Source organism: Scomber japonicus, chromosome 18 (genome assembly GCF_027409825.1).
Source record: "Scomber japonicus isolate fScoJap1 chromosome 18, fScoJap1.pri, whole genome shotgun sequence".
In the NCBI taxonomy this organism is placed as follows: domain Eukaryota; kingdom Metazoa; phylum Chordata; class Actinopteri; order Scombriformes; family Scombridae; genus Scomber; species Scomber japonicus.
This window is the reverse complement of record NC_070595.1, coordinates 15,789,896-15,804,556: the sequence shown is the minus strand read 5'-3', so window position 1 is coordinate 15,804,556 and position 14,661 is coordinate 15,789,896. Positions and strand designations below refer to the sequence as shown.

At 41.9% G+C, this 14,661-nt stretch overlaps 1 protein-coding gene across 2 annotated transcripts in view; it reads left to right on the top strand.

The window, feature by feature from the left end:
* cep112 (centrosomal protein 112) overlaps nucleotides 1–14,074 on the top strand; it is a 98,073-nt gene extending 83,999 nt beyond the window's left edge. For both annotated transcript variants that reach the window (XM_053338026.1, XM_053338025.1), the window contains 4 exons: nucleotides 4,062–4,151; nucleotides 10,248–10,349; nucleotides 13,121–13,185; nucleotides 13,753–14,074. In XM_053338026.1, coding sequence (XP_053194001.1) covers nucleotides 4,062–4,151; nucleotides 10,248–10,349; nucleotides 13,121–13,185; nucleotides 13,753–13,756 — 261 coding nt within the window. In that variant the 3' untranslated portion in view covers nucleotides 13,757–14,074. The remainder of the gene's footprint in view (nucleotides 1–4,061; nucleotides 4,152–10,247; nucleotides 10,350–13,120; nucleotides 13,186–13,752) is intronic.
* Nucleotides 14,075–14,661: the final 587 nt, after the last annotated feature.

The following is a 14,661-nucleotide window of genomic DNA, read 5'->3' as shown; positions in this document are numbered from 1 at the left end:
AGACTTTGGGAGAAACTTCTGACAGCACGCTGCAAATAGAAGGCCCCGCCGCACATGAAGAGCAGCTCGGCTCCTAACAAAACACCAAGTTTAAAGAGGCCCCTGGCCTTTTTTCCTCCTCCCACTATTCCCTCCCTTCTTTCTTCTTTGCTTTTTTTCCTGCCCTCTGTTGCTTTTACTTCACCCTAGGGAAACATGCTTGCCTTATCTGCGCAGGAGGACCACCCAGGAAAGATGACTCAGGCATTGGTGTCTGTGCACTGGTGTGTATGTGTGTGTTTGTGTGTATACAACAATGGAATTGCACACTATAGCAGTGTAGCACTCACATTTTTAGAACTTTTGCTGTTAATATTAATGCATGCCCATACCTGCGGATCGCTCTGAGCGGTGTGTTTGTTGGTGCTTGCGTGCGCGTGTGCCTCGCTAATCCTTTGAGCCAAAGTTTGGAATGAAAGGCAGAGGCACATTGCTGATGGAGAGGTGAGAGAGGCCTTCAAGCACCCAACTGTGGGACTGTGCAGAAGAGTACGCCACTGCCCCTATCTCTTCACTTCGGCCACGTGTTTCTCTCCTTCATGTCCCTCCCCTCCTCCTCCTCCTCGGTATCTTTTCTGTTTTTTTTCCACTCTCACCTTTCTGAACTTTCTCTTTTCTTTCTCTCTTTTGCGATATGGTCACATTTCTGCCTTATCTGTCGCAGCTTCTTGCTTTGCATTTTGTTTACTTTTTCCTGCTTCATACACCTTTCTCTTTCATGCTTTACCTTCTTCTTCTCCCTTCTCTCCATACCCCCTCCCTCCGACTCTCCCTAGGGAAATCAGATTTCCCTCTCTTCCTGGCCAGTTCACAATGATCCCAGTCTGCATGGCTGATAAAGACCGTATCGCCCCGAGCATCTGGAGACACTTAAGCAGGATCCTCCACACAAAGTCATTCACACACCTTCACACACTCAATGCTATAGAATCAACCAACATGTGTGTGTGTGTGTGTGTGTGTGTGTGTGTGTGTGTGTGTGTGTGTGTGTGTGTGTGTGTTTGCAATACGTGTGTATGCACATTACAGATTTAAGTTATATAGAGAGTGATATGGAGAAAATTAGGGAGCAATGATAAGAGGAGAAATGATCCTCAGTTTTCCTCTCTCATGTTTAATAAATTACCGTAATGATTATATAAAAATTGCAATCCACAATCATTTGACATGTGAGCCTCCAGGCTAGCACTGGATTAAAGTCAAAGTCAGACGCTGCTGGTCAAATTGCTCCAGCAAGGCTGTGCAGGTGTTCACAGGTGTTTATACTCTTGGGTCCACTTCATCAGTCTTTCCTTGTCTACTTCATAGATTTATTATGTCAGCTGTCATATTCGTGTCTGTCAGAGTAAGCGTGATATCTGTTGCTCTGTGTCTTAAACCTGGTCTTCAGTATCATATAATATGATCATCATGTCTGATGTGGGATACTGACTAAATATTTCCGTGGTCTTCTCTGACTCACACAGTGCTTTTATTCATCATCAGAATCATCCCCTGTGATTCTACTAATGTAGTGACAAGTGTTGAACTTGTGCCCTCAGAGTTTCTTTGAACACAGCAGATACGAAACCCACATGAAAGAGAGGAACGCGTCAACAGTGAGGCCCGCCTTACTTCCCAGAAGACCTGGTCCAGAAATTCTGTGTCACTGTACGGGAATCAGAGGTGGATTTGGGGGGGGTATGGGTTTGTAAGGGTCTCCATTCTTCTTTCTCTTACCTAAAAGCAGTCAGGAGAACAGAGATAGATATAGGTTAGGGTCACAGTGGTTAAACCAATAAAGTGGTGGAGGATGGAAGGGAAGGAGCGCAACATAGATAATACACTGACAAACAGCAAGTGCAATGTACAGCACTATAATGATTGTGTGCATAAAAACTGCTAAAGGGCAAGTCCCTCAACATACTCGACATCCTCTCATTCTCATGCCTCTACAATGCAGCAACCTGTGAAAATTGCATCAACACCACTCAAAATGTTTTTTTTTTACTTTCATTAAGCTTTTCATTCACCAATAAACCAAATATGATGAAATAGAAGGAAAGGGGTTGCACTGAATGGGCTATCATGGGACAGAATCGTGACTGGCTGCAAAATACCCTGATTAGTAGGATTAACACCAGGCCTAGGACAATATGCTTATCTCCCAATTCAATGCTATCACAATACTTGGGTTCCATTTCAGTCCAGATTCCATTTTTGAGTTCAATAAATAGAAAAGGGGGCACTATTTTCAGTCTCTTGCTCCAGTGTACTGTGTACCAAACCATTCACTGGTGTCCTTGGTGCAATGAAATACAATATGAAACCTAACTAGGAGATAAGATAAAAAAGTCTGCAGCATTTTATTTAAAAAGAAAAAACTCTGGGAAAAAGAACCTTTCACATTTAGTCCCTTGTGTGCGCTCTCAGCTGTGATGTCGAACACATGGTCACTTTCAGGATGTCCGATTGGTTGTGTGTCTGCAACAAAGGTCGGGCTCAGGGGACCCCTCTGTCGGTGCAACAGTTTGCTCACTGAATCTCTGGTGCCGCCTTCCCCTGGTGGATCTGAGGGCAGACTCCAGCAGCGGACTTACATCCTCTATGGTGCTTTTCAAGGTTGTCTCAGTGAACATCTGTTTGGCCACCTCCTGGTCCTCAACTTCAATCTCAGGGACATAACTACTGGTGTCTCATTCAGTGCTTAGTGGACTACCATGGGGAACCTCATATATTTATATTTAAGTATATTTAGTATATTACATTTAAGCATTTTTTGAGCAGCTTATTGCTGGCTTTTTGCAGTACTTTTTTCATCCACTAATCAACATGTTGGAAAACCAGTTGGCTTTCATGCTGCAGGGCTCAGAATCATCATAGTAATGTGTGTGGATTAAGAAGTCCATCTCCCAAATTAGCCACTGCAAAAAATTGACGTTCAGTGTAAGGTGGATTTACCTACATTGATGCAGTGCACTATGATGGTGTGATCATATATTTAAAATTATAAAAACGGTCACAAAAGGTGAATTTTCCATCGGTCTTTGTTTGAATTCTTAGTCATCATCAGAAGTTCTCAGAGAGTTGCTACACAGAAGTTCATCCTGGCCCTGAAGCCTAACAGTGTATATGTGATTTATGTCAGTGTTGTGGGTTGTAGATTAGGCGGTCATGCCTATCACCTGGACTGTGTTTCCTTCAGCCCTGAGAATCGACGAGGCAACACCTGGCCTGCTCAGTCAACTCAACTGTAAAAGGGTGTGTGTGTGCGCACTTTCACATGTGCACATATCACTCTCTGCTTTTCATGCAGACTAATCAAAGATGAAGTGTCCACATGTGTGCTCAAAACATCTGTTTCTGCGTCACATGCAGGGCCTGCGCCTTTGTCTTTCTACTGTTATCACTTACAGACAGAGGGAAAAAATTGCACGCACACACATACAGTGCATTTTGTTCTTTCATTATTTTTTCTTTGTTTTCTGAATCTTAGAGAGCAAAATAGATAAAACTCTTCATTGGAGGAAGTTTGATGAACTTTAGGTTATGCAGTAAATGATACAGTATATCTCTCTTATTGCCACCAAACAAATAATGATCCTTAAAATAATGCAGCTTTATCCAAGCCTAGAAAGTTTACTAATTCTCAGTGAGAATTCTCTTTTTTGGGGTGCCCTTGTCTAAAAATGAGTTTGGGCTTAATGACGCCAGCTTTCCAGTAATTACTGTCATGACTTTATTATTAGCCTTTTAACACACAAGGAATAATCAAGCTGTGTCTTGCTTCCCTTTCTACCTTTCTCTCTCTTGAACAGTCTCTCATTGGCTCTGTCTGTCTTGATCTCTGTTGTTTCCTCAGTTGCACTCTATAGAGAGGTCTCATTCAGGTTCAGCTTGTGTCTCTTCCTTGCTTAAATGTAACTATAGATTAGTGTATATCACTCTGCGTCAGTTACACATTACACCACACAGATCTCGACTGCTTTTTCTCTTTTTTCGCCAGTCAGCCGACAATACTGACTGTTTCTCCCTTCCCCCAGGCTCTGCAGGAAAAGGTGGAAAGTCTACAGAGGCATCTGCATTGCTCAGAAAAGACACTGCTTAGCAAAGAGCTGGAGATTGAAGAGAAGGTAATGCAGTCACTTTTTTTTCTTTCTCACTATCTTGTTCTCATGCTTGTCAGGCATGTGTAAGAGAGGCTGCCTGACTCTCCCTCAAACTCATTTGCTCCTTACCGTTATCGTTGCATCACTCTCACACTGCCAAACATGAACTTTTTTCATACCGCTGCCATCAGCCTTTCTGTCGCACACCTTTTCACTTCTCACCAGCACATAATATCTATTTGACTATTTCTTATTCATAATGCCATCCTTTTTCGGTTCTCTGAATCCTTTTACTGACCCCCAATGTTCCCATCACCTGACGCCCCTAACCCTTCACCCCTCAGTTGCCATCCTTACTAGACCCTCCAGGGGGCCACAAAAGACAATTAAATATGTGTTCTTCCCTTACTTTCCTGACCCCCCCCCCCCCCCCCCCCCCCCCCCCCCATCACTCTACCAGTTCATAGCCAAAGATATGCCCCCTCGCACATTTCCCAAATTCCTTGAGATTTGGCTTCAAGAGCCAGCGCCTAGGGCCAGGAATGCCACCACCGCCTGTGTTCAGAGGGAAGCCTCTATGCACACATACACACTCCCCATGGCTCTCCAGAATGCCCTATAATCAGGCTCTATTTTGACCTTGACACACACAGAGAAGAAAGCACTAATGACTACGCTCACACAGGAGGCTGTTCTTTGTACCCTGGTATGTACACCAAAGGCATTCATTCTCTCGTGTCCCCTCTGATCCGCCCACTGACCCTTGTACACACTTCACACACTCATCATACACCTCAGTGTCTGGCCATCATAAATCTGCAGAAAGGGGTCAGTGGTTTTTAGGAGCCGTTGGTCACTGAACCAGTCCCAGAGGCGCTGCTTGTTTTTTCCTATGACTTTGGAAGAGCTGACCTCTGAACCTGAGTGCCATAATGTCAGATCACTTTGTCTGGATACGGGTTTGAGTTACTCTTTTCTACTTTTTTAGCTTTGCATTTATGTGTTCTGGTAGTGTTGTTTACTGTGCGATCCATCACTGAAGACACAATTGATTAATTTGTTAGTGAAAAGTTTTCTCAAAGGCAATATCACTTGACCACAACCACTATGGCAGATTGTTTACATTGGTTATAACCTCCTACCTACACTGTTTTAGCAAGTGACATAAAGTCAGAGACGATATCAATATCAATATTTTTCAGGATTATTTCTTGCACATCACCTCAAATACTGTCTGAGTATCTGTGAGCATTATTAGTCCTTGTCTTAGTAGTGAACGGTATTTAATACTCCAGAGCATCAAGACATAAATTAAATTTGGTTCCATCAAATGTTGGCCCACTGCATTGAATAAACTAACACATATTCTGATTTCCATCATGTTCCACTGTGCAAACTTTCATGACATTTTGTTAGAAAACAGAATGATTGTAGACATCTATTCTATTAATGTAAGTTTTTTTTTTATCTATGAAATTGCTAAACACATTGCAACACTCAAAACCCACTTATTGCTTGTGGTGTATAGAGCTTGGTTTGAAATTGTTTGAGACTGGCGCCAGTCTGAAACACACATTTGGCACTGATACCAAAGATGCAGCTTTTTTTTTTTCTTTTCTTTTTTTTTTGGTGTAAAATCAGCAACATTTTTATTTAAATCAGGTGATATCTCGAAGCAGAGAATGAGTAAACAAGACCGAGAATCTGACTAAGCATTTGGTACATATTTTGCCAGTTGTTGATATTCTACCATGAACACATTTTACTCATTTAAAGCAAGTTATTTTGCTGTGACAAAGTTGGGAGCAAAGACACAAACAGGAAGTGAGCCATAGTTACCCAATGTGCTAGACATCCTCAGTGTAAATGTGTGCGCTGAACTCCATTTGGGGCTCTTTTGCTCGGCCGCCATAATCATTGCTCAGAGTGAGTGATTTGTAGAGTGTTGTTTTCTATAATCCCTGTAGCTAGGGTGATTTTAATCTGTCACTGATTTGTTCCATTCTGCTACAGTCCTTGGTGTTGTCCTCCTGTTATTGCACTCTTGATTACGCTATCCTAATGTCACTGTCGCTTGTGGTTTACTGTGGTGTGTGTGTGTGTGTGTGTGTGTGTGTGTGTCAGGTGTCAGGTGTCAGGTGTCAATAGAAAAGCAGCCATTCCACTGTAAGTTTTTAATTTGTTTGTATGTCTGACTTTGTATATTGTATGTGCTTCTGCATTGTTGTGTGCACACTGGTACATGTGTGCATTTTTTTGTTGTGTATGTGTATGATAATAAACCTAACGGCCTTCTCTCTCAGCCTCCTCACAATGATATTGCCCTAGTTTATCTGCCAAGACGTGTCTTTGCAATCCAATCTCTCACACGCGAAAAAAGCCTTTCTGCCCAGACTTCACACAGATGTTGCTCGCCTTGCTCTTGCAGGGCCCTCGCAGGCTCCCCCACTCTAAAATGACAGATCAGCATCTCACTGTGTGGTTCAATTCTCCTTGAAGAGAGGAGCAGAATGTTGAAGAGTACAGCTCTTTGTATAAATACGTAATGATGGGCACAGTGAACTGTACAAGTTCTAGAGATGTATCGTCCTGCAACACGGGAGCTCTGTAAAATGAAAAATAAATAATTTCTTCAGATATACTGTAGAAATGCAGGGGGCTTGAGCTTTTTCTGTGTGCTGTTTTTGTGGAGGCACATTACATCAGCAGCTACCAGTCCATCCCGTAGTTCTAACAACTTCACCAAGATCTGAAGCTACTTCTAATCTCTTCCTGCGTTTTTCCTTTTTTTCGCCTCTTTTTTTTTCTTTTTTCCCTCTCGCAGCAAAACGTTTTTGAATTCAAATCGCTCCTTGGTGAACTCTCTGAGTGCCAACTCAATGGATGTGGAGGTGCAAACTTTGTGAGTGGCATCATTTTTGATGAACCCCCTTGTTCCTGACAAGGTTTTTGTCACTTTGGAACAAGGGGATATATCAAAAATGTCTTTCCAGCAGCTACTCACCTCCACCCCCCAACCCGTCCCACGCATGCCTGTACACACACACCCCAACTTCATTAGCATACATCAAGCTTCCCAACGATGTGACAAACTTCATTTGAACGTTGAAAGTGTTGAGGGCTTGTTCCTTTCTGCTGGCAGCTGTCAAAAACCACGCCATGTGACAGTACCAAACGCGAGGGAAAGTCAAAACCACAATCTAAAGACTATATATAGATGAAATGTTGTCATTTTAAGATGACTGGGAGGGGAAAACGACTGCCGCTCGTCGTGCTCTTCAAAACTAGAGAATCACGCTTCATCAGGAACAAACAAAACCTCATCTTAAAAAGAGATGTGGAGAGATGAAACCTGATTTTTCTCCACAAAGTCAGAGTCCTTTTTTATTTCTTTGGGAAATAGAGGTGCACATTTTTTTTCTTTGTGGTTCCCTTACTATCTTTTCTTTCCTCTAACTTTCATCTGGAGGCCGTCAATGACCAAAACCTCATGAAAGGTTTGATCAATAGTACTGTTCAAAAGCACCAAGCATCTGTCTTAATGGAGGAAGCTTTTTTTTAATAGATGCAGTCACATGTTATGCTACCTGTCAGAAAAACAAACATGCCTTTGCTGTAAAAAGATGTTCAAAGAAGGGAAAACAATGTGTATTTGCGTGAGGAAAAATAGAGATGTTAGAGGAGGGACTTTGGAAGGCAAGTAGAGGATGCAAAGCTGGAGGAACAGTGTCTCATAGGAAACCAGGCAGACATCTTTGGGGAGTTTGAGATATTCCTGTTTTGAATTTTAACAACATTGAGAGACACAGTGAAGTCAGATATTTGAGTTGATACTTTACCTATGCCTGCCTGTTTTTTTTTTTTTCTGGATCTGTTAGCCTCACACACGTTTCAACAACAGAGGTTGTTGTCATAAAAAAAGAAAAAAAGACTGCTGCTTCCACCCACACACACTGCATAGTAAACTATGGCTGAGCTTTAGTTAGACATACTGTGGAAATATGTGATTGCAAATGCTTTGGTCTGCTACTGTGCAGCAAAGGAAGACATCTCTACATTACACCTTCAGCTGTATATAGATGTAGAGTATATATATGTATGTGCATACAATATATGATGACATTTTTTTTTTAAGCAGTGTCTTCTTCATGATCAGGATGATACAACTTTCTAAAATTAGCGAGAAGTTGCGGCCAGTGCAGCCATTTAGTGCTGTTTACCATGAAGTCATTAGGCCAGGTGCCAGATACGCAGCTTTACTGTATCACATCATACCTTAGTTCTAGTTTTGGCTTCCCTTAGTAGTTGTTACTAAAGCAAACATTCATGGCTTGTCTACTTTCATCAGCGTTACACTAGATGTACAGTATCCAGTCGTCCTGGTGAATACGCCGTTGTTGCCTTGCCCACTCCAATGTATGGGAAGGCAAATGGGGACAGCATTGCCACAAAGGAGCTTGTAATTTAGGCAGAGCGGATCTCTCATTGCTGCGGTGACTGCACCATACATGAACCAAGAATGCAAAATTAAGGAGTTTGGCTTTTGAAGAATCTAGACTTATATTCAGAGTGGTTGGTAAGGGATGTGTTTATTCAACCATTGTTTATTGCTTTGGTCTGAGGTAGCGGAGTGTGTTTTGTCTTGGCTTGCCATTTTGTTATGACTACAGAAGCTGCTATAGATAGAGATAGACATTTTGAAAATCTACACTCCCGTAGCTTCAGCTCATTTTTTAACTCCTGGACATTCAAATTAAAGCTTCTGCAAACCATTTTTTTGCCACTTGTTTGAAAAGGTCACTCTCAAATTATCCTAGACTTCATTCTCGCACAGGGAGAAAAAGACATATTTGTGTAAACTGTTGGACTCTCTGCCCAATATTATTGGCCCAACACTTTAAAATGAATAGGGCAGAAGGAGGAAAAATTGGCAAAGTTGTGGCAGACTAATCTACTGCACACTGTGCCGAGACAAAGTGAGCTGCTTCATGTTGGGATCATTTATACCGGGGATTGCTTTGAAGTGCTTCCCAATCCCTTTCATTGTGCCCAGGAAGATTAATTAGCCAAAGCCAGAACAATCAGTTAAATCCACAACAGGAAAATTATTTTTAGGAAAACCAATCTTTTTCCCTCCCCCTCACCTCGTTCACACTCTCTTCACTTGAAAGACCGGACTGATGAGATGTGGGGAGCTGGACTTTGCTCTGTCAAAGACATTATGATTGGTTAAAATGCAGAGACTCTGGTTACACCTTGAAATATGTGGGTGAAAACTCTTGCTTTTCACAGCCGCCAGTTAAACTATTCATCAAGCTCTGAATTAATTGATTCAGCAACTCTTTTCGAAACACTGTAAATGCTTTTTACAATACTGTAAAAGGTCTGTGTTTGTGCACACGTGTGTGTCTGTGTGCGCGTGCTCATTCATGTGTGTTTGTGGGTAAAAGGGGGGTTGCGCTAACCAAACCCTTTTCAACTTCTATAATCAGACTCTGGTTTAGTGGAGTGTAATTTAGCCCCAGACAGACTTCCTCCAGTCCTCCCCAGTGGAGCTAGCTAGCTAGCTCCCTATTGAGCTGCTGCTGTGTTTGATGTGTTCTGCCCTCCACCATGGCCCTGTCCTCGTCCAAACCCGACTATGTCAAGCCCCTAAAATGCATTGTGTCACATTTTGCTGTAGTCATCAGCAGCCAGTAGGGGGTGATGTGCAGAGCGAGTCATGCTGGCCTGTGGACCCCCTGTGGAGATGTGAAGGAGATGTGAAGGAGCTGTGAAGAGCGAGGGAATACTCTGAGCCATGAATAGAGAGGGGATACCCACACTGTCTGTGACTGTGCGTGCGTGTGTTCGTGTGTGTGTGTGTGTGTGTGTGTGTGTGCCTCCTCCAAAGGGAGCAGTTCTTTTGGTGGCTGTGTCTGAAAGTGTATACAGAGTAGCAGGAGCAGTTATTCAGCAATATGAAGGATCACTACCACTATGACAATGAGCTTGATTGATAAATTGAACCTCCTTTGCATCAGTTTTAATTTGATGATTGAAAAACTCACATGTAATTTATTAATGTATTAGTCCAGTTGTTTTTTTAAGTTGACCGAAGCTGTTTGGTTGTCTTGTCAGGTGACTGTGGTGCGCCAGGAGTACGAGGAGAAAATCAAAGGTTTGATGCCGGCAGAACTCAGACAGGAGCTGGAGGACACTATCACGTCACTGAAAGCGCAGGTGAGAGCTGACTGTTTATCAGACATACAGATCAGCTGCAGAAAACACGAGAACAAACATGCAAATATATTCAGTCTGTTTATTTTAGAAGAATGTTCAAATCTGTCAGGTTTTCATTTTCAGCTTACAAAATCATCCTCATCAGTCTTTTTCTCTGTCATTATTCTAAACCTAATTAAATACTTCTGTTACATTTTGACATACTTATCAGCTCTTCATTATGAACTAGTAATATTCTATTTGTATACAGGGTTTTTGAGACAAAGGTGCCAAAGGCTGGAGAATGTGCACAGTGTGGCATACACACTTTTGTGCACACCTTTGGAGAGTTGTGCACTTAAGTGAAAAAAATTATTGACAGAAAAAGTGTCCGTAGTGATTATCTCCCAGTTCGATACCATCAGGATACCTGGGTACCAATTGGATTCAGAATCCATTCTCAATTAAATGAATAGACAAGGGGGTACTATTTTCAGTCTCTTGTTCCAGTATACTGTGTGCCAAACCATTCACTAGTGTCCTTAGTCCACTGAAATATAATATGACACATAACTGTCAATTAAGATAAATGGCCCAAAGGATTTCTATATTAAAATGTTAACTATTAATTAATAGATTGATTCATTTTCAGGCATCTTACTGTCTGGGCAAGTGCTCTGCTGTGTTAGTATTAATGTCATGTCTCCAGCAGTGGAGAGCAGCCTCTATGCTGCACCATTAGCTCCAGGGGAAGCCATGTCCAACATGCTGAGCGGGCGCAGGGTTTCTGAGGTGGAACAGACTGAGTACGGAGTTATTTTCCTCACTTCAGAGTTGACTTAAGTTGTTGAATGCAGCAATGTGTGTTCATCACCTGGTCTCGTTTGTTACTGCTGGAGTTCACTGCTCCACTCCGCCAATATTAGTCTCTGAGCCACAACAACATTAATGTTTGTCTTGCAAAGGTAATTCAGCAAAAATGCTTGCAAACGCTTTTGAAGAGAAACTACAAAATAGTGCACTGTAGACTGTCCAAGTGCAGTTGCAGTTGAGTTCCGCCTTTTTCGTTCCGTCAACATCCTATGCCGTAATTTTCTACAAAGTCAGCCCACCTTTGAGTTAGATAAGCAAAGGAAACCCTGGTATTCCTAATTGTCTTTTTTATTTTCATATGAGCTTCACAACATGAGCAGTCCAACAAGTCTTCATTCTTTCAGTGTGAGCATACTTAGTCTATAAGATCAATTCTGATTTCATGAAATAAATCTGGAATAAAGGCCAAACTGCTACAACTTTGAAAGCAGACTGTGATACATTAGACTGTTTGAATGAAGCACTGTAACAGATCACACTTCCTGTAGAAGTGTCACTGAGCAAGGCAACAACCTACTGCCCTAACCCAAAAGCCTTGATACGAAGCCTGAACATTGATTTTCTTGTGGAGCACAAAGATTATTTAATATACAGCCCAGGAATATTGGACAAGTATACATTGGACTGATTGTCAAAGTAAATGTTTGTGGCCTTGTAGAGCAAAAGGATATGTTACATTTGAAGTTGATATTATTCCTTTTGTCTTTCACTTCCCCTGTTATTAATCAGTCAAAACTGACAAAAACATAACCCGAACATTCTGTATGAATATGCATGTCAGGATTATTTATTTGGAAGAGAAAGATGATGGCTTCGGTTTGGTTTTGGTGTGGCATTCGATCACAGACTTTGCTTTCAATTTGGACCCTGCCAATCCTCTTTATAAACCGTAATCTCCTCTCTCTCTCCGTCAGGTCACACAGTAACCTTCCACAACCACAATCATACAGCCATGTTGATCCTCTGAGCTATGTCTTACTCATTTCATTGGGCTCCTTTTCACACTGAATCGCAGTAAAGGGCTTTCATTTTCTCAGCATTTACACTGTAAACAAAAGAGGGTATTCTATAGCAACGATGAGTGCTACAATACACACTCTTGTAAAGGGGGCTCATCATAAACCCTTGCTTTGTTTTAATAGGTCTACCAAGATCTTGTTTCAGTGAACAGACCACAGTTCTGTGATTGGACATGTTTCTAAGATGTAATTCATGACCAAAATGGTCTCTTCTCTCATTGATGGTGTCTTGGGTTTTGCACATTAAAGTGCATTATTTTTACATTGGAAGGGGGAAAAAAGGTAGGGAGAGTTTTCGTGTCTCTGGAGGCATCCGACCACATTTCGGTGAGGTTTTGCATATACTTCACCACTGTGAAGTGCCAAATGAAATGCAAGAACTTTCCTGAGGTCTCCCCCACAGAAAGGAATGTACCCTCGGCTCCAGTACGGTAGTCCCAGAACAATACAGATTCTTTTAGAGTCGTTATTATTCTGCCAGGCTCTAGATGCCGTGTAAATGTAGATGGGGTTTATTTTCACTTCAGCCAAAGACACTTCATAAATAAACTCACACTTTGTAGCCAAACAAAAGAATGGCGCGGCCTCCTCTTGCGCCGCCCTAACCTCAGCTAACCTGGCTCATAATCTCCCCTCTGTCCCCATGTGCCTTAACCCCTTTGCCCTAATCTCCTGACCCCCAACCCCTGCTGTCCTGACCCCTGGACTCAACAACCAAGCCTTTCTTCCACTTTTCCCTACTTAGCTAACCCCCTCCACCAAAAAGCACAACTGACCCAAAGCCATCATACCTTCTCCACTTCCTGTTTCTGATGTTTTCTTACTCCCTTCATTGTACAAGAAATCAGAGTGAGTACATTTTGGAGATTACTCTGTGCCAAAGTTTGCTTTGTGTTGCAGGTTAACTTCCTTCAGAAAAGAGCCTCTTTGCTACAGGAAGACCTGGATGCCTGCCGCAGCAGGAGGTTAGCATGATTGTTTAGATGAAATAGAAACATGTGTGCATACGTGCCTGCTTAGTGCATGTAGAAGTTTGTACTCCTGTACAATACAGTGCCTGTATTTATTCACACACATTCCATGACAGCTTGCCTCTGACAGAGAGGATAGATTAGGAAGAACATCAAATGTTAGTCATAGGCTTATAGTATACTGTTAGGCACGGTTAATGGTGCAGATACATTAAATGACGTCTTACATGTCTTTGACTATGACAGCATTCAGTGCGGGGGGCTTTGATTTGCCTTCCATTCATCACACTGTAAGAGCCATTTATGTCTGTATGAAAAGCATCTATACATGCAGTGATAAGAGAACTTGTCAAACAATGCTGTCACTCACATCTCTCCAAACATCTCTCAGGACTCTCAGTTACGCATATCATAGTAAATAACGTGTTCTTTAAATGTATTCTAGCACACAACCTAAAATGACTCAGTCACAGTCTCAGTTGAGAGTCTCATAGGAGCAGTCTATCAGATAGATTGATGTTGGTGTAAAGATGGATTCACAATGCATCTCTTTTTGCACAGGTAACCCCAGACAAACCACAGCCCGACCTTACTCTGGGATAAGAAGGATAAGACAACCAATCAGATGTGAGCATTAAAGACTGTTACAAGTATTTTACACACTTGTCATCCCACTGCATACGTCATCTTTTAGTTTGATGTTCTGTTGTCTCTTGTGGTTTTAACATTTTGAATGATTTATTCATCATCAGATTTTAGCTTTTACTAAAATATTTAAGTTTACAACATTCCACCGTTTAAATGTTATTTGATATGTTATTATTGTCAATGATATTTTATTTGATATTAATTGTCATGTTCACTAAAATGCACCGTTTTTAATAAAAGTCTGCATCATTTTCCATTGTCATGCTGCTTTTTTTTTTCTGAGCATGTTTTTCATCTTCTTCAAATATCCCATAATTAATCCCTCAATTAGAGAAGGTCAAGCTGTTGCCCTTGTTTTTATATGACCACAACATGCATGTTGACCAAGATTAGCGCTGTAACTTTATACTAAAGTCAAAGACCTTGATTTCCCATCTCCCACATCACTTTTTAGCATCGCCTTTCTGTTCAAGCCCCCGTTTGAACTGTAAAGAGTACTTGGGGGTTTGTGGTTGGTTCAGATAAAGAGCGTTGCGAGTCGATTGTTTGAACCTCAGGCCAAACGCTACAGTCCTTGGGCCCAGTGTTTCTGCCTCTGCCACCACTTTGTGTTTTACCAGCGGCTCCACTCAAACCCAAGCTGAATAACTCAGACACTTAAGTCCATGAAATGGCCGCCATGTCTCCAAGTCTCCTCCGATGTCTCCAGAGTGCGGAGGTTATATGATGATAATAACATTTGGTGGACCGAGGGTGGGCTTCATAATGATCCCTCATCCACTGGTATTTTATGTCTCTGGTAGGTGAGGAATGCATGAGCTT